The sequence below is a fragment of the Microcaecilia unicolor genome, chromosome 2, assembly GCF_901765095.1.
Source record: "Microcaecilia unicolor chromosome 2, aMicUni1.1, whole genome shotgun sequence".
Classification (NCBI taxonomy): domain Eukaryota; kingdom Metazoa; phylum Chordata; class Amphibia; order Gymnophiona; family Siphonopidae; genus Microcaecilia; species Microcaecilia unicolor.
This window is the reverse complement of record NC_044032.1, coordinates 621,933,642-621,954,013: the sequence shown is the minus strand read 5'-3', so window position 1 is coordinate 621,954,013 and position 20,372 is coordinate 621,933,642. Positions and strand designations below refer to the sequence as shown.

Genomic DNA, 20,372 nt, shown 5'->3' with positions numbered 1-20,372 from the left:
TCCACAGTGATTCCAAGGAGTGTTTTGTTTCCTGCAGAATTTTCAATCTATTTGATTCAAGGCTCTCGTTAATATACAATGCTACCCCTCCACCAATCCGATTCACCCTATCACTACGATATAATTTGTACCCCGGTATGACAGTGTCCCACTGGTTATCCTCCTTCCACCAGGTCTCAGAGATGCCTATTATATCTAATTTTTCATTTAGTGCAATATATTCCAACTCCCCCATCTTATTTCTTAGGCTCCTGGCATTCGCATATAGACATTTCAAACTATGTTTGTTGTTCCTAAGTACATCATGCTTAGTACTTGACAGTATTAATTGGCAATCTTTTGTCTGATTTTTATTGTTATTTAAAGATACCCGATCTACTACAATCTCTTTTGCAACCTCACTATCAGGATACTCTATCTTCCCTGTTATGGTGATATCTTTGAAAGATACCTTATCCCGAACCATGCTCTTTTGAGCGACTGTCGGCCTTCCCCCCATTTCTAGTTTAAAAGCTGCTCTATCTCTTTCTTAAACGCCGATGCCAGCAGCCTGGTCCCACTCTGGTTAAGATGGAGCCCATCCTTTCGGAATAGGCTCCCCCTTCCCCAGAATGTTGCCCAGTTCCTAACAAATCTAAAGCCCTCCTCCCTGCACCATCATCTCATCCACGCATTGAGACTCTGGAGCTCTGCCTGTCTCTTGGGCCCTGCGCGTGGCACAGGTAGCATTTCAGAAAATGCTACCCTGGAGGATCTGGATTTCAGCTTTCTACCTAAGAGCCTAAATTTTGCTTCCAGAACCTCTCTCCCACATTTTCCTATGTCATTAGTACCCACATGTACATGTACATGAGAGAGGTATATAAAATAAAAGGTCCAGTGAAAGGTGACAAAAATGATAGCGGGGATGGCACGACTTCCCTATGAAGAAAGACTAAGGAGGCTAGGGCTTTTCAGCTTGGAGAAGAGATAGCTGAGGGGAGACATGATAGAGGTATATAAAATAATGAGTGGAGTGGAACAGGTGGATGTGAAGCGTCTGTTCACGCTTTCCAAAAATACTAGGACTAGGGGGCATGCGATGAAACTACAGTATAGTAAATTTAAAACAAATAGGAGAAAATCTTTCTTCACCCAATGCATAATTAAACTCTGGAATTCGTTACCGGAGAACGTAGTGGAGGCGGTTAGCTTGGCAGAGTTTAAAAAGGAGTTGGACGGTTTCCTAAAGGACAAGTCCACAGATCGCTACTAAATGGACTTGGGAAAAATCCACAATTTCGGGAATAACTTGTATAAAATGTTTGTTCGTTTGGGTAGCTTGCCAGGTGCCCTTGACCTGGATTGGCCGCTGTTGAGGACAGGATGCTGGGCTCGATGAACCTTTGGTCTTTTCCCAGTATGGCAGTACTTATGTACTTATGAGAGGGTTTCCATTTTCAAATTCATGTAAGCGGTGGCTTGCGCTTCCAGATCCTAAATGTTCAGGGCTTCCAAGGTCCCCGAGATAAGAGAGGATAATTCTTCTCTAAGGAAAATACAGACAGCCATGGGATCATCTGGCTCCTCCTGGGGAATCTCCCTCTCCTCAAAATTATCCAGATAAGAAGGCCGCAGGGATTCCCCTGAACAGGCTGCCAGAGAAATGAGGGCGGATACCAAGGCCACTGACCCCACCTTGGACACATGTCAGGCATCGCCTCTTCTGTGCCTGATCATCCCCGGGTGGGTTCAACAAGTGACTCACGAGCTCCGAGGGGTCAGGTGAAGGCAATCCCATCGGGCTGAAGGAAAGGCTGCAGTACGCTTCAGAAGGTAAGCCTAGAGGCCTTACCCTGCACCATGAGCTGCTTGGCATCTATGTGCACAATTCTGTGCTATATTTTAAATATTTTCCTCTGCTACTCATGACTGAGGTGACACATCTGTTAACTTTATAAGCTAACTGTGAATCTGGAATCGGTGGAAATATCCTTAATTGGATAGAAGGCTCCATCACCTCAAGATCTTACCAAGTTAAATCATCATCAAACATCTCATCTCCCTGGACGCCAGATTGCGGTGTACCTCAAGGATCCACCTTTATCGCCGATACTCTTTAATCTTATGATGATCCCACTTGCCCAAAGCTCTGTTCAGACATGGTCTCAACCCTTTCATTTATGTTGATGATGTCACCATATTCATTCCCTTCAAATCTAATCTTACTGAAATCTCCGACAAAATATCCACGGGCATGACCTCTTGGGCCAAAGCATTTAGGATGAAATTGAACAAAAAAACCCCCACAAAGCCTAATCCTCTCATCTCAACACTCTGCGCCCTTCCCTTCTATTCTTAAAACCTCAGACATCACAATCCCCATTTCTGACAACCTGAAAATTCTTGGAGTGATTCTAGACAACCACCTTTCACTGAAAATCACGCTATATCCACTACAAGAAAATGTTCAATATGATGTGGATATTGAAACGCGCAAACCCTATCTTCCCCTGAAAACGTTCCGGAATTTAGTACAATCCACAGGTACTTATCCATGTCGACTACTGTAATAGCATTTTCCTTGGCTGCAAGGCCCATATTCTGAAAAAACTTCAGACTGCCCAGAATACAGCAGCGAGATTCATTTTTGGCAAATCACATTTTGAGTTCGTAACCCCTCTACGTGCAAAACTTCACTGGCTCCCTATCAAAGAACAACTCAACTTCAAGGTCCACACATTAATCCACAAGATTTATCCAAGGTGAATCTCCGGACTACATGCTCAATCTGATGACCTCCCTACCAGAAACATGTCTGAATCTTCGCGAAATTACCTCAACTTGCATTACCCCAACTGCAAAGGAATCAAGTACAAGACTATTATGGATCTAATTTCTCCTTCCTGGGCAGTCAACTCTGGAATGCTCTCCCAGATCTATCCGATCAATCTGTGACTACCTACCCTTCCGGGAAAGCACTAAAACCCATTATTCAAGCAAGCTATCCAAACGATCCAGATTAATCTTATGAACCATCTACCTAACACATACCCCCATGATAATGACATTGACCCAGACTTCATCTCCCACCTTACTCCCCTCTCTATAGCCTATTTCTACCTACTCATCTGTCTATTATTCTGGTATACTTAACTTTTACCCTCTTAACAATATTCTGTATTCCTTTTACTGTGTAAGCCACATTGAACCTGCTTTGAGTGGGAAAGCGCGGGATACAAATGTAATAATAAATAAATAAATTTGAGAAACTGAAGAACAGCAATTCCCTGGAACAGATGGTGTACTGAAAGAACTGAAAAATGAACTTGCAGAGCTCTTGTTAGTAATATGTAATTTATCTTTAAAATCAAACATGGTAGAAGATTGGAGGGTGGCCAATGCAGCAAACATTTCCAGCCTAGAACAGCAGCCTAGGGAGACAGGTTGGACAGGGACCTGAAGCCCAAGTATGTCCTTAAGGTTGGCACCATCAGCCACACGCCCCACGCTCAACTGGCAGAAGCGGCCCAAGAAGAATTCTGGAGCTGGAAGGAATTTATCCACCTCCTGCTGGAGATAGGGATATACTGAAGTGATACAGAGCTGGACGTCCAGGGTCACTGCTTTCTCTTGATGGTAGGCGGATATAACCCACCAGTTCCTGGATTCATCTACTGCTGAGGATAAGGAATATCTTATTGTGGGTTAAAAACTGGTTAAAAGATACAAAACAGAGAGTAGGGTTAAATGGTCGGTATTCTCAATGGAGAACGGTAGATAGTGAGGTTCCCCAGGGGTCTCTGTGCTGGGACCTTTAATTTTAACATATTTATAAATGATCTATAGAGGGAAGTAACTAGTGAGATAATTAAGTTTGCTGATGACACAAAGTTATTCAAAGTTGTTAAATTACAAGAGGACCTACGAGACTGCGCAACCAAATAACAGATGACGTTTAATGTAAGAGTTATTTTGTTCACAGACTATGGATAGACAGATATTCACAACTTTCTTTTTCTATAATTCTTTCCAGCTTCAGGGAAAGCATACAGAGCATGGCTCATGCCTGTGTATACACTCCATGTCTTTGTCTGTGGGGGTGGTGAGGCAATCTGCAGGGTATTTTTTGGAGGTTGGGTGGGGCAGTTTTGTGGAGGTAAATTTTTTTTTTTTTGGGGGGGGGGGGGGGTAGTATGCAGAGTGGTAGTTTTGGGATGAGCCAGTTTTGAAGGGGATAGATTTTAGGGGTGGAAGAGTTGCAGGGTACTGGGGCAGTCTGCAAAGTGGTGGTACTACAGTTGAGGGATAGTAATTTTGGGGGGTAAGCCAGTTTGTTGGGTACTGGAATACTTGCAGGGGCTTTTGAGGGTCAGGTAATTTGTGGATGGTTTTTGAGTTGGGGCAAATTGTGGCGCGGTGGGGCAGTTGCAGTGGTATTTTTTGAGAGCAAAGGCAGTGGTGAAGTAACATGAGATTTATTGGGCATGGGGCAGTTAATGGGGAAGTGGGAAAGCTGGGGGTGACTTTTTTTTGGGGGGGGGGTGAGGCAGTTTGTAGTGGAGTAGGGCAGGGAGTGAGCAGTTTTGGAGATTATGTTTGGAGGTGGTAGGGCAGTTGTGGGAAGGTAATTTTTATGGTGGTGAGGCAGGTGTGTGTGTGTCTCTGTAGGAGAGTATTTTTATGTGTGTGTGGGGAGGGAGGGGAGGGATAATGCAGGGGGTAGATTTTGGGTAGCAGCAGTTTGCCAGGTGGTGATGCGACATTAATGGAAGTGATTTTGCAGATGAGGCAGTTTATGGGATAGTGGGGCCATAGGAAAGTACAATGGAGCCATAAAAATTGGAGAAGTCTCCATCAGGAGCACCACCTGGCAGGCAACCAGGAGTGGAGGCAGCAGGAGCAGAAGCTGAGTAGTTCAAGGTGGGAATCACCATGGAGGACGCTGGAAGAATATGCAGATAGCCTGCAAACCTCTTCAGAACCTGGCAAGTAGCTGAAAGAAGCACAGAGCAGTAGGAGCAGAAGACTAGTTAAAGGTGGACTTGGAAGACAGCCCAGAGGTCACTGGGAGGAATATGAGGATAGGCTTCCAGGATTAAAATATATACAGAAATGGCCCCTGCCACAAAATTGCCCTCCAAATGTGTACACCCTACCCCCTGTTTGACAAGGAATTCCCAAGTGCATGGATTGCGTTATGTGTATACTGTCCTTTGAAAATTCAAATATCTACAAGCAATGTAACCAGAAATGTGTTTGGCTAAAATCGCAGGCAATTTTCCTGGGGTAATTTCAAAGTGGAAAAGTCAACACAGAGCAAAGTATGCATCTGTTTATGCATGCGTTATAAACCACCCCTTCTGTGAGCAATAGACTGGAGCTGAAGATACCATTGCTCAGAACACAGCTATTCGAGAAAGATCCAAAAATAATACAGTATGGTGTGTTATATATCAGGAAAACCCCAATTTCAAATAATTATGTACCACACTTCAGTTTTGCACAGAAGCTAGGAAGCGTCAAAACTGACTACCAGCCAGGATACAGAGCGCAGATTTACTCCTCTGAGCCATTACATGTACAATGGCTACACTTATACCCACTTAATTGAATGTAACTCATCCTGAGCTACTGAGAAGGTGTGAGCTACATCTCTATAGTAACTTTGGGGTTCTTTACTAAGCTGTAGTAGGTGTTTATATGAGTTTAATGCAGCAAAAATGGATTACCACGGGACGCATGTTTTAACACACGCTAATTTTTTTTGTATTTTTGGAAGGGATGTGTCAGGTGCAGAGAGTGGGCATTCCTGTACTAACTAGTTAGCACACCTACTTTACCATGTGCTAACTGGTCACAGCACAGATAACACAGGAGCTTTTAACTGCTTACAAAATAGGTATCAGTAGCGTATGAATGACAATATGAGCGAATGGCAATTAATGGAAAAAATAGAAAATCTGGGTTTTTATAGCCATGGTAGAAATGGCCTTAACATGCAGGAAAGACCATGTTAAGGGCGCACTAAGGCCAATTTTTACCACAGCTTAGTAAAAGGATCCCTTATAAAGCTGGTGAACACTATTAATTCTATGAAATCTGATCCAGATCCAAGATTTATTTAACACAGGCAGTAATACATGTGCAGCCAACAGAAAAGAAAGTGTTTTATACTTAAAGCTACAAGTCTCCCTGTGCGTGCTCACATTTTGTTTCATAATGCTTACCAATTACTCTATACTAAAGACTATGTTTCACCCAGAGCTAAAGGAGCCTGCTTCTCAATATATGCATACCTAGAACGTCTGCTATATTCAGAGATTTGAAACATTCTCCACCCCAGCCCCAACAAGAGGCCTCATGTTCTCCCTGATCTGTCCCAAAATTATGGAGTGGATAAGATGCAAACAACAAAAGTGGTTAGGGACACACCACAAAGAGGATCCCTAGCTACGGAGAAGATCTGGGGTAACATCCATGGAGCAGCAGTTAAGCCTAAAATAGCAGTGATATAGTGCATTAGCATATAAACAAACATGGGGCAGGACATCACTGCAATGGATTTTGGGCAAGAGCAGGACATAATTGGGCAAAGACGATGAACAAGTGAGGAGTTAATGTGGCTTACATTTGAGAATTTTCTATGCACATCTACCAAAAGAGGGTTCTTATCTGCTCACATTTCCTTTGCTTAAACACACACAGATATAACCACCTCATAAGCCTTCTCTCTCTTTGGAAAATAGGCTTACCAAATAAAATACTATTTATTTTCATATTTACTTTAAGCTTTTATAACTCCACCTTTCAGGCTTATTTTCGAAAGAGAAGAGCGCCCATCTTCTGACCCAAATCGGGAGATGGGCGTCCTTCTCTTAGGGTCACCCAAATCGGCATAATCGAAAGCCGATTTTTGGGCGTCTTCAACTGCTTCCCATCACGGGGACGACAAAAGTTCACGGGGTGTGTAGGCACCGTAGCGAAGGCAGGACTGGGGCGTGATTAAGATATGGGCGTCCTCGGCGGATAATGGAAAACAGGGCGCCCCTGACGAGCACTTGCCAACTTTACTTGGTCCATTTTTCTTGCGACCAAGCCTCAAAAGGTGCCCGAACTGACCAGCTGACCACTGGAGGGAATCGGGGATGAACCTCCCACTTACTCCCCCCTGTGGTCACCAACCCCCTCTCACCCTTAAAAAAAAAAAAAAAAAAACTTAAAACATTTTTTTGCCAGCCTCAAATGTCATACCCAGCTCCATAACAGCAGTATGCAGGTCCTTGGAGCAGTTTTAGTGGATGCAGTGCACTTCAGTCAGGCGGACCCAGGTCCACCCCCCCCCCTCCCCACCTGTTAACTTGTGGTGGTAAATGTGAACCCTCAAAAACCCACTGTACCCACATGTAGGTGCCCCCCTTCAACCCATTAGGGCTATGGTAGTGGTGTACAGTTGTGGGGGACTGGGGTTTGGGAGGCTCAGCACCCAATGTAAGGGAGCTATGTACCTGGGAGCCATTTGTGAAGTCCACTGCAGTGCCCCCCTAGGGTGCCCAGTTGGTGTCCTGGCATGTCAGGGGGACCAGTGCACTACGAATTCTGGCTCCTCCCACGACCAAAGGACTTGGATTTGGTCGTTTTTGAGATGGGCTTCCTCGGTTTCCATTATGGCCGAAAAAAGGATGACCACCTCAACATTTAGGTCCGAACCTAAATGTTGAGATTTGGGTGTCCCCGACCGCATTATCGAAATGAAAGATGGACGCCTATCTTGTTTCGATAATACGTGTTTCCCCGCCCCTTCGCGGGGACGTCCTGCGAGGACGCCCTCATGAAAACTTGGGCGCCCCGTTCGATTATGCCCCTCCACTTCTCCTAAAAGGATTCAGAGTGGTGTAACATTCCAAGAAGCTAATTCCAGATTCAATCAGGATAATACAGCATTATACATAAAGCTACATCAAATATATAAATTATTTTCAACTAATACATTTTTTAAAATAAAGTATCAGTTTCAACAATTTCCAAAAGACAAATAAAAGCAGTTAAAATGCATTTCAGCAGGCAACATATTCCACATCTTAGCACTTTGATACAGAAATGCAAACTTATAGAAAGATTTAGTTCTCGGATCTTTTAAAGAGGGAAAACACAAAAGTAAGTGTCCCCTCTTTGTTAAACCATAACAGTTTAATAGAGGAACATAACTTCTCAAACGTCCATTTAGTAACTTAAAAACTAGGCAACCTACTTAGCTGGAAAACCTATGTACTGATAGATTATCATCATGGCTAAACGACCATATAACGCCAAGCTATAAGAGGCAGCTGAACTAGTGCTGGATTTACTCCATTGCCTCAATGGATTGCACTTTTCTTCATTTCTCTAGAGTACAAGCATTACTTCTTTATAGAGGAAGTAGGGTAAAGCAGGACAGAGAGATACTTTAGTCACCTTGATCAAAATTAACATAGTGAACCTTACAAGAAGGAACATGCCACTGATAAGAGTAATGGTTAAAGGACCAGATGTAATCCCAATACCTTTTGATCATCCTGAGGGTTGTGAAGCCTAAGAGATGAACAGCAACCGTGCAGGAAGGCATAGAGGTGCAAGGTGTAGATTAAGCCGTCGTTCCCAAACCTGGTCCTAGAAGCACGCCAGCCAATCAGAATTTCAGGATATCCACAATGAATATTTATGAGAGATTTGCATGCACTGCCTCTACATCTTTCTCATGAACATTCATTGGGGATATTCTGAAAACCAAACTGACAGGATTATCTCCAGGAACCAAACTGACTGGATTATCTCCAGGACCAGGTCTGGGTAACACTGGATTAAATGTTTCTGTGGAGTCTCATTCTGAGTATGCAGAAAGTTAAGTGCATGTACATGTGCAGCACAGACTCAATTTATACAAGCTCTACAATGCCCCAACTACTATGAGCACAGTAAAAGGTAAGGTGAACTGCCCTTAACTTTAACTTTGATTTACAACCTTTTCTCTAATAGCTTGGAAATTACTTTTTGAACAAAAGGGTTATCAGTTCAGCAAACAAATACTTACAAAAGCAGCAGTAGCAAAGGAGTTATAACAATGCCTGAAAGAAACGAGAGGGTGGTTACTTTTCATGCAGGCCAGCAGAAAATATATACATATACTTTTACAGTATTAACAGCCTGATACACAGGCATTATTACTTTTATTTTAATGATATCAAAGGCATTTCTTTGGACAAAGTTTCTTTCATAACGAAAATAAAGCAGGCCAACAGCCAAAAGAATTTACGCGAGTAGTTATTAAAGTGTGGTAAAAATCGGCTGCACTAGGTGGTGCTGTGGGCCTTCCAAATCCTACCAGTCTTAGTATAACCCAAGGTACTACAATTTATATGCTCTTCAACTCTTGCAAACATAAAAAGAACATGAAATGGCACTTGCAAATGGAACACAAAGTGGTCGGACGAAAACACATGTACACTGAACAGTGTCCCATGAGCTGCTGTAATAAAAGCACTCCTCTCACTACCTACAGTCTTTCAATTTACATACAACATGCAGGGAAAATAGATCTGGCAGGCTGATCAAGACTTGCATTATCTGACAGCGATTCCTTTTGTCTTCAAAAATTGAGCAAAGGTTACCTATAAAACTTTTACAAACAAAGGGCTTGAATCAAGCACACTCTGCCCTGCCATTTTACCATGAAAAGGCCGTTGAATACTGCCACAAGAAAGCTGTGAAGTTTCATCATTCTGAAGTTCATGCGCCCTCAGACTGACAATATTCATTGTTACCCACCCTGTGTAATAAAACAATGGGGTACACAGGGAAGGGAATGTCAGACTTGTGAGTTCTGCACCCTTCTCCTCCACCGCTAACTCCAGACTCCATTCCTTTTATCTTGCTGCACCATATGCCCGGAATAGACTTCCTGAGCCGGTACGTCAAGCTCCATCTCTGGCCGTCTTCAAATCTAAGCTAAAAGCCCACCTTTTTGATGCTGCTTTTAACTCCTAACCCTTATTCACTTGTTCAGAACCCTTATTTTACCATCCTCACCTTAATATTCCCTTATCTCGTTTGTCCTGTTTTGTCCTAATTAGATTGTAAGCTCTGTTAAGCAGGGACTGTCTCTTCATGTTCAAGTGTACAGCGCTACGTACGTCTAGTAGTGCTATAGAAATGATAAGTAGTAGTAGTAGTTGTACCAAGTAGAGCGCTGCTGAGCCCGGTACTTGGACCAGGTTCTGATTGGTGGCCGGACAACCCCGGGTTTCACCTGCGCTGACCGCCTTTCCCCAAAGGTTGAGCCCCTAGGTTTGAGTGGCCTGCAGGACTACGAGACGGAGCTGGAAGTGGGGTGGTGAACGTATCGGCCAGGCAGGCAGCGGAGTAATCCAGGAACAGGCAATGTCAATAGGCAGGGAGTAATCCATGGTACAGGCAATGTCAATAGGCAAACAACAGGAAAGAGAGTAATCCAGGCACAGCTAAAGTCAACAGGCAGGCAGCATGTCAAGAGAATAATCCAGGTCCAGGCAAAGTCAATAGGCAGGCAGCTGGCAAGAGAGTAATCCAGGCACAGGCACAGGCAAAGTCAACATCGAGGGACAAAGTAGAGAAGAAGCAAACTACAGAGCAAGTAACACCTACCAAAGTAGAAGCTGAAGCATTGAGGGGGGAAGGGTTCCACAGAAATAGAGCTGGCATCAGGCATTCACTGGAAACAGCCGAGGAGAGTCAGGGAAGCAGCCAGGCATCCAGTAGGGAAAGAGCAGAGGAGGCAAGGGAGAGCCCATAGGTTAAAGGCTGAAAGATGGACAACCAGGACACCAGTCGCAGGGATCCAATCCCCATGGAGCAAGGAGGCGGGACAGAGAGCCCATAGGTTAAGGGCTGAGAGATGGACAACCAGAACACCAGTCACGGGGATCCAACCCCCATGGAGCAAGGAGGCAGGGCAGAGAATCTGTGAAGGGAATCTCGGCCCTACACTGACGGAGGGAGTGCCATTACCAGCAAGGTGAGGGGCGTGACATGGAAGAATTAAAAAAAATTAAAGAAACCCTTTTCACGCTATGGGATTTATTCACTCAAAGTCAGGATTTTCACCTAACGTAGCGTAAAATAGCATACTGTGGGATGCACACAGGCATCCTGTAGTTTGTTAATCCACGTGCTCAAAAAAGGTTTGAAATTTTTTTGGGAGGGGGCATGTCAGGGGACATTCCTGTGGTATCAGTTAGCACAACTACATTACCATGCACCAACTGGTTAGCGCAGGATTACCACGTGAGCCCTTACTGGCTACAAAACGGGTGACAGTAAATGCTCATGAAGTAAATTTTATTAATGGCTACATTTATGTATGTCTATTAATACACAAAATGGGAAATCAGCCATTTTATGGCTGTGGCAAAAATGGTCTTAGTGCACAAAGCCACTTTTTGCTGTAGCTTAGTAATAGGATCCCTTAGTAATTTACAGAATAGACATTTGGTTAAAGTATGCCAAAAATATGCAATAGGCAGCATCCACACTGGGCTCTGTCAGATGGTGTCACCTATGTGTGAAAATACAACTGGCCTCCTTTGTTCTCAAAGAATCCTATTTTCAGGTTTTTAGGTTAGGGTGCTGCTCCGAATTGTGTATTTCATTATAAGCCTCACTAGCCTTTCCAGAATGTGAATCATTTTCCTGATACCACCAAAATCTGGAATTAGTTTTATTTCATTTATGTATTTAGATTTAGCACACATTTGTTTTCAGTAGTAACTCAAGACAAGTTACATTCAAGTACAGTAGGCATTTTGCTGTCCCTGGAGGGCTTACAATCTAGGTCTGTACTGAGGCAATGAAGGGCAAAGTGACTTGCCCAATTCCCTAGTTCCATCCTCCACTAGGCCACTCTTCCACTCCAGAAAACTATACTACTTAGGAGCAGAATTTACATTTTTCTTATTGCACTTAATAATGCCCAAAATGATGCACATCAGTGCAGGACTCCATTTGAGCAAGTTCATGTCACAATATCACCTCAAATTAAAGTCAAACTGGCCGATATTCAAAACGATTAAACCAGCCGAAAGCAGTCGCTGACTGGTTAAATCACTTGGTCGCAGCTATCTGTTCATTTTCAGTGGCACAACCAGTTATCTTCATTGAAAATGACTGGTTAGCTCCAAATTCAAAAGCAGCTTTCTTGTAGGCATTCCAGGGGTGGAGTCAAGTGCCAATATTCAGCCCTCACCATGTAAGCAAACTGTTTATTTCAGGCCGCATAAACAGCAAACCTATCTTTAAGCTGTTTGGTTCATGTGGTCAAGGGCTGAATATTGACTTAGCTGACAGTATGTTAGCTGGATAAAAAAAAAAAACCAAAAACCCAAACCCCACGGATATTCAATGCCAAAGCCCAGACAGAGCTCAGCATTGGATATCCAGGATACGCTCACTGCTGCTGACTGAATACTGGGGGGGGGGGGGGGGGGGGGGGGGGAGAGAACTTCAGTCATCATCCATCCTCATTCAAAATATGCTCACTAACACGTGTGACCTCACTACAGAGGAATAATAGGGGAAAGTAATAAATAAAAATTAGATAATACCCTCCCCCTTCCCTAGGGTTCTGCTTTAGATTTATTATTTATAACCCGACCTTATCCAGGGTGAGATACTATGCACACACATAAGAATACAAACAACATGAAAACAAAACATACCAAAAAACAATTACTAGCAATCATCATTAATCTAAATAGACAGCCAAAAATTTTTTTTTACAAAGCACAGCCTTATACTTAACCAACAATAGCAGAAAAAGCCAAGCAAATCAAGTGTGCTTTATGTCAACGCTTTAAAGTCCATAAACGAGTCTCAAGTCTCCTTCTGATTTTCTTTTCAAATTGTAGTTCCTTTCTGCCCTCCTTATTAATTTGTGTTTGTAAACCACCTTGATGGAATTCCCTAAGACAGTATATCAGGTATAAATAAACTTGGAAACTTGGATATCTGTAATACTGGGTTACGAAAGATTTTTATTATTTATCACAAATTATTCTGAAGTGGTTAGGGAAGGCCTGAATTCCAGCATTATGCCTGCTCTACTTTGTCCTCATTGTCTTACAAGTAGTAATGTACATCACAGAAAACCAGTCCCCAAATAGACAAGACTTCAGCTTTATGTACAGTTAGGAAGTTTCTCACTCTACTCCACCACTCCTAATCTAACATATATGATCTCATATCTGTACAGCACACAATACAGACCATATTATCCAAATGGCAAGGGATTAGGATTTGGGGGAATAGAGTAGCTAAGATATCTCAGAGAAGTCCACTGGCACCTGTTTCTGAAGAAAAACACAGGTAAACAATTTATTACAGGAATATAAATAACCATGATATTCGAAAAGGCAACATCATATCTGTTCACAGAGCACTGAATGGTGCAAAGAACTTCTCTTCCTTTCTTGAAAGAGTCAATAACCAACTGCTATTCAGGTTCCTTTATACGTCCAGAGACCAAAAAGAATTTGGACAAATGATGCCTAATATATATGCATTTACATTATATAGTACATTTAATAAATATGATAAGTACCTCTGTATCTAAATAAGCTCAACAATTTTAAATAACTCCTAACCTGCCAAAATAAATATGAAAACGTACTCACTTTTAACAATTTTATAATGTCCAAACCAGGGTTATATAAAATATTATATTTAATCATAATGAATTATTTACTACAGAAGGAAAAGAACTGATACAATATAGAAACAAAGAACCGCATTTTAGAAAGGATGTCCATCTTACATGCATCTTAAAGCAGGATACAGCTTGTTCTAAAATACATATGAGATGGACACCCAAGTGCTGGAAACATCCAGCATGAAGCCATTTTACAAACTGAAACATCCAAATTATAAACAGGGGAAAACAAGGGACATGGCAGCATAGGAATGTCCATCTTATAAGATGGTTACTCGGATGTCCATGCAGAGCAGAGGGGTAGCCTAACAGTACACCACTTAAATAGCCTTCAGGATTGAAGGTGTTTTATATATTCAGGTACAATAGGTATTTATCTGTACTTGTAGGGCTCACAATTTACAAAAAAAAAAAAACCCGATGTGGGCTTTGAACTTGGATTCCTTGGTTCTCAGTCCTTGCATTAAGAATTCTGTTAAGAATGTCCATAATAACTGAATTGGTCATATCCCTTGCCAGTTTCACATTCAGGGGAGAGGTAGGGGGACAGCAACCACTGAGGAATTAAAGAGGCATTGTGCCTTAATCCATCCTGCAGAGACCTGCTCAAACACAGCTCCTCTGTCAAGTTTCAAGTTTATTATACATTTTCTACCCCACCCTACAGTGGGTACTATCTGGGCGGCTTACATTCTAAATAAGGGAGACGAACCATTGGACTAGACGACATGTGATAGGTAAAAAGGGAAGAACTACAATCTGATAGAGCCCGGGAGGGGGGGGGGGGGGGGAATATAAAAAAGGCAAGGCTGATCCTGTTGCAAGGCTCGCCAGAGACCAGTCCTAGCCCTGATTGGAGGATGAAAAGGGGGGAGGGGGTGAATTTGCCATTAAGAATAGGCATCTTGAAATAGGAAAGTTTTAAGATCAGATTTGAATTGTTCTTAGGTGGAGGGGCTGGCACAGGTGCATGGGAAGAGAAGTCCAGAGTTCAGGACCCCGTACTGAAAATACAGTGTCGAGTGTGTTCGTGATTGACGATCCTGTAAGTTGGCACAATGAGGTGTGACAAGTACCAGGTCTAAATATGGACATCCATCTTTTTAGACTTGGATATTCCTTCCCCTTCTGTGACTGGAGTTAAATGCCCATATTTTGGGCCCTACCTAGTCCAGCCCAAAACAAGCCCAGACCACCCCCTTGCCATATGGGCATTCTGCAGTGTTAAACATCTATATCCTGGCTTTCTATAATTGATATTTGAATGTTCATGCAATATGGATGTCTAAATGCCAGTGTTCAGACATCCAAAACAAGAATAGAGCTTCCAAAACAGCATTTTTCAACCAGTATGCCATGGGAGTTGAAAGTCATGCTGGAACAGAGTGTACTTTTTAAGTTTTCTTGATTCTAGCAGTTGGTGGCAGTGAGCAGTGATTCATACAGCCTACTCATGCCAATCCTGGAGCATACTCTCTGACATAACTTCCTGCTTTTGCTTAGGAGGGAAGCATCAGAGAGAAGGCTCCAGGTTGGCACAAGCAGGCTGTATGAATCGCTGTTTGCTGCCGCCAACTGCTAGAGACCAGAAAACTTTTAAAAGGTACTGGGGTGGGGGGAGGGTCAAAAGAGAAAAAGAGACAAGGGGAGATGCCTGGTCACCGGGCTGGACAGGGGACAGGAGGGAGAGATGCTGTACTATTTGTGTGGGGGTGGGGGGAAGAGAAAGTAAAATACTGGACCATGTGTGGGTGTGGGGGGAATAGAAGGTAATATGCTGGACCGTCTGTGTGGGTATGGGGGAGGGGGGGGGGGAGAAGGTAAAATGATGGACTATATGTGGGTGTGGGGAGGGGGGAAGATGGTAAAATGCTGGACCATGTGTGGGTGTGGGGAAGATGGTAAAATGCTGTGTGGGTGTGGTGTGGAGGGGAGGGGAGGGGAGAAGGTAAAATGCTGGACCATGTGTAGGGGTGTGCCTTGAGAATTTTAGTGTTAATTTGTGTCATAAGGTGAAAAAGGTTGAAAAGCATTGCTCTAACCAATATTTCCGTTGGATTCAGCTGAAGCATTGTTTTGACTCCATCCAGACTTATTTATCATCCTTTCGACTGGCTGCCCCTTCTCTCTCTGATTTTGTCTCTTCAATCACATCAAAAGGTCATGTTGTCTCCATGTTATACAAGTTTATGATTACAGTGGCAAATCTAGTCTATGAGCTATATGGGAATCTGAGCTGAAATACCACTTGACAGATCAGCAGTGGAGTTTGTTCTGGTCCAAAATCAGTAGACCTATAGCATCTGCAAATTATTTGCAATCTCTCTTCTTTCTTCATCACACGTCATTATGGTCTCCTCATAAGATGAAAACTGCTGGTCTCGTGGACAATAACTTGTGCTGGTCTTGTAAATCAGCTATAGGAACCTTCAATCATATTCTTTTTGATTGTTCTAAAAACTTTCAAATTTTGGAAAAATATTTGGTGTGTAATTTCTGATATTTTTCGTTTATCTGAAACGCTTTCTATCAGTAAAATCATATTTGGTTTGCTTGTTACTGAAATGGTTTTAGATAAATATTCCTCCAAATTGTATATGATAATTGCTATAGGTCTAAAAATGAATTTGGCAAATTGGAAGGATAATTCCTTTCTTAACTCTCACTTTTGATGGCATTCTGTTTTACAAATCACAAATTTGATTTATCTTTAGCCATCAAAATGAGAAATTCCTTATATTTTGACAAAGTGTGGTTGTCTTTTAAAACTTATCTTTCTTTAAACAAGAGCTCTCCATAATATTTGATTGGAATTTTTTGTACCTATCCTTTTGGTCCTTTCTAATTTTAATTATTAATTTATCAATTCCCATGTAAACTGCAGGTTCTGTTTTGAATTTATTTATAATATTACTTTCCCCTAATCCCCCCCTTTTACCTTCCTACCTTTCCCTCCTCTATTACATATATATTGATATTCTTTGATTTGACTATTTGATTATTCCTTATACTTTGTATTTCTCTTCCCTGTATCATTATAAAATTAATAAACATTTCAAGAATGAAAAGCATTGTTCTAAAATAACTGTCAATATCTTCTAATGATTTGACAATTATAGTAGCTGATCAAACTCCTTGCCTTGGCACACAGGACATTGAGATCATTTACTTTCACAATGTGAAGAGGGATGGAATTTTCATTTACAGATTCTCTCTAGCAGGTTTAAATCAAGATATGAATTGGATTGGGGGGGGGGGGGGGGCGTTTAACACACACATGAAGTTTAGAAATGGGGCAAATTAGACCAGGAGTTCAAATGCATTTTTATGGGAGGAATTCCAGCCTCTATAGTATAGAAACTTACATACAATGAAACATAACAGCTAGGGAATTACTCCTTTCAAACTGCCTCTCCTGATCCTCCAAATCCCCCCCACAATACACACAAAACTATCCTACTATAAATAACTATCCCCACAACTGCCCCACTACCCAACAAACTGTTCCGAACCCCAAAACTAACAACCTGCAAGCTGCCCCACCCTCAAAAATTACCCTAAACTGCCCCCCCAGAATCTACAACCAACTGACCCACTATGTCATGAACTGTCCCAGCCCCAAAATATACTATCTAAAACTGCTCAACCACCCTGCACACTACCCTAGACTCCAAAAAATCTCCTGTCAACTATCCCACACCAACACAAACTACCCCACTCCCTTAAAAAAAAAAAAAAGAAAAGGCAGAGACCAGGAACAATGAGAAAAGAGACATGTGACAAGGGACTGAATCAGACAAGAAGGTTACATAAAACAGGAGACAAAGTGATGTAAAAAAGTTAAAGCCAATTAGGTCAATCTCCGTTTCCCCTCCCATGTGTAGCCGTCATCGCTGTACACTCAAACAAAGCAAGCAAACCTAAGAGCTGCTGCATCCATGTTGTCATTCTTTATTGTTGGCAGCATTTTTATTTAATCTCACTTATATCTGCATAATAATGGAATAACTTTTCATAGGTAGAGTAGTAATTTGTTATAAATCGTAATCAGTATGTCATTTGGAGGGGCTGGTTATAGGGACACCCTAGCACTGTTATATTCATGTAGAGATTTTATTTCTCCTGGTAAGGGGCACTAAAACAGTCATGTCATGAGAATCAGCTGCTCAACAGTAAAGTTTCTGTCTACTTATTTATGGCATTTATATCACAAATTAAACATGAAACAGGTTGAAAACCTGGGAGCATTAAAAAAAAAACATTTTTCCCTGTGCCAACATCAAAAGACAAGATGACATGTGGGAACTTTCTCCTTTTGTTTTGTGGATTGCAGTGGTATATTATAAAAAGTGCACTTGATATTTTTTTTTATTACTACTAGGTCTTTTTCTGCCGTCATCTACTATGTTACTATCCACCTTATAATCGAAAGAGAAAAACGCCTAGATTTCGACCCAAATCGGGAGATAGACGTTTATCTCACAAAAACGAATAAATCGGTATAATCGAAAGCCGATTTTGGACGTTTTCAACTGCACTCCGTCGCGGATGCGGACAAAGTTGATGGGGGCGTGTCATAGATGTGGCGAAGGTGGAACTGGGGCGTGGTTATCGGCCGAGGAGAGATGTACGCGTTAGGGCGATAATCGAAAAAATAAAGGCGTTTTTAGCGAACATTTAGGACACTTTTGTTGGACCCTTTTTTCACACGAACAGGTCCCAAAAAAGTGCTCTAAATGACCAGATGACCATCGGAGGGAATCGGGGATGACCTCCCCTGACTCCCCCAGTGGTCACTAACCCCCTCCCACCACAAAAAAAATGATGTTTCACAACTTTTTATTTTCACCATCAAATGTCATACCCACCTCCCTGGCAGCAGTATGAAGGTCCCTGGAGCAGTTGTTAGGGGGTGCAGTGGACTTCAGGCAGGTGGACCCAGGCCCATCCCCCCCTACCTGTTACAATTGTGCTGCTTAATGCTTATTAGTCGTTCCAACCCCCCCAAACCCACTGTACCCACATGTAGGTGCCCCCCTTCACCCCTTAGGGCTATAATAATGGTGTAGACTTGTGGGCAGTGGGTTTTGAGGGGGATTTGGGGGGGGCTCAACACACAAGGGAAGGGTGCTATGCACCTGGGAACTCTTTTACCTTTTTTTTGTTTTTGTAAATGTGCCCCCTAGGGTGCCCGGTTGGTGTCCTGGCATTTGAGGGGGACCAGTGCACTACGAATCCTGGCCCCTCCCACGAACAAATGCCTTGGATTTATTCGTTTTTGAGCTGGGGCGCTTTCATTTTCCATTATCGCTGAAAAACAAAAACGCCCAGCTCACAAATTGTCGAATAAAACATGGACGTCTATTTTTTGCGAAAATACGGTTCGGTCCGCCCCTTCACGGACCCGTTCTTGGAGATAAACGCCCATGGAGATAGACGTTTTCGTTCGATTATGCCCCTCCATGTATGTTACTATTTAAAAGACGGACGTTGAATAGTGAGGGCAGAGCTATCTTCATGCAGAAGTCCAGAGTCAGTCTAAATGTGTCAACATTGTCCAGTTCAGCACACTATTAGCTGCCAAGTTCATTCAAAGTTAATTATGTTCAGTAGAAAATAAATTTGTTGGCTCAGGCTGCCTGCTATGTGAATATTCAATCATTCTTTCATTATTGGAGTGGCCTAGTGGTTAGAGTGGTGGACTTTGGTCCTGGGGAACTGGGTTCGATTCCCACTGCAGGCACAGGCAGCTCTTTGTGACTCTGGGCAAGTCACTTAACCCTCCATTGCCCCAGGTACAAATAAGTACCTGTATATAATATGTAAGCCGCATTGAACCTGCTATGAGTGGGAAAGCGCAGGGTACAAATGTAAGAAAAATAAAAAAAATAGAAATTATTGCTACTATGTATTGCATGTTATTTATTTATTTGTAACATTTGTATCCCACATTTTCCTACATATTTGCAGGCTTAATGTGGCTTACATAATACCCTGAAGGCATTCGCCAGGTCTGGTACGGGATAAGTACAAAACGTTGTAGTGGGAAAGGGAAGATAAGATTCAATCAAGTTGGGTTTGAGGTAAAAGGGTTTGTTAATGTCCAATACGATCTTTGATAGTGAAGTGTTGCAGGTTTGAGTCATTTAAGTTGGGTCAGTTGGATATGTTATGGACATTTGCGTTAAACTTTGATTGTTTTAATTTGTTTATCCAGACCTTACATGCACATGGTCTTGCTTTTTAAATAAAAATGTGAATCCTAAGGGTGGGTTAATAATTAGGTATAAACTGTGCTGTTTCTGAGTTTACTTGTTTTGGAGTGCTTTGAGTCCTGCTGATCTGTACATCTGCCGTTAGGAATTTTGGAAGACGGAAATAAGAAAATAAAAATTACATTTTGGATGTACTCTGTAGAAGGGTAAAATTATGTATAATCATACCTGATAATTTTCTTTCCATTAATCATAGCTGATCAATCCATAGACTGGTGGGTTGTGTCCATCTACCAGCAGGTGGAGATAGAGAGCAAACTTTTGCCTCCCTATATGTGGTCATGTGCTGCCGGAAACTCCTCAGTATGTCGATATCAAAGCTCCATCCGCAGGACTCAGCACTTAGAGAATTACACCCACGAAGGGACACTCTGCCCAGCTCACCACCGCCGAAACGGGGG

The 20,372-nt window shown here is 42.3% G+C and overlaps 1 protein-coding gene across 1 annotated transcript in view; it reads right to left on the bottom strand.

The window, feature by feature from the left end:
* The window catches only part of SLC10A7 (solute carrier family 10 member 7), a 366,690-nt gene that overhangs the window by 38,387 nt on the left and 307,931 nt on the right, over window positions 1-20,372 (bottom strand). Inside the window, exon 6 of the mRNA XM_030191671.1 lies at window positions 9,050-9,084. Within this exon, the coding sequence (XP_030047531.1) occupies window positions 9,050-9,084 (35 nt within the window). The remainder of the gene's footprint in view (window positions 1-9,049; window positions 9,085-20,372) is intronic.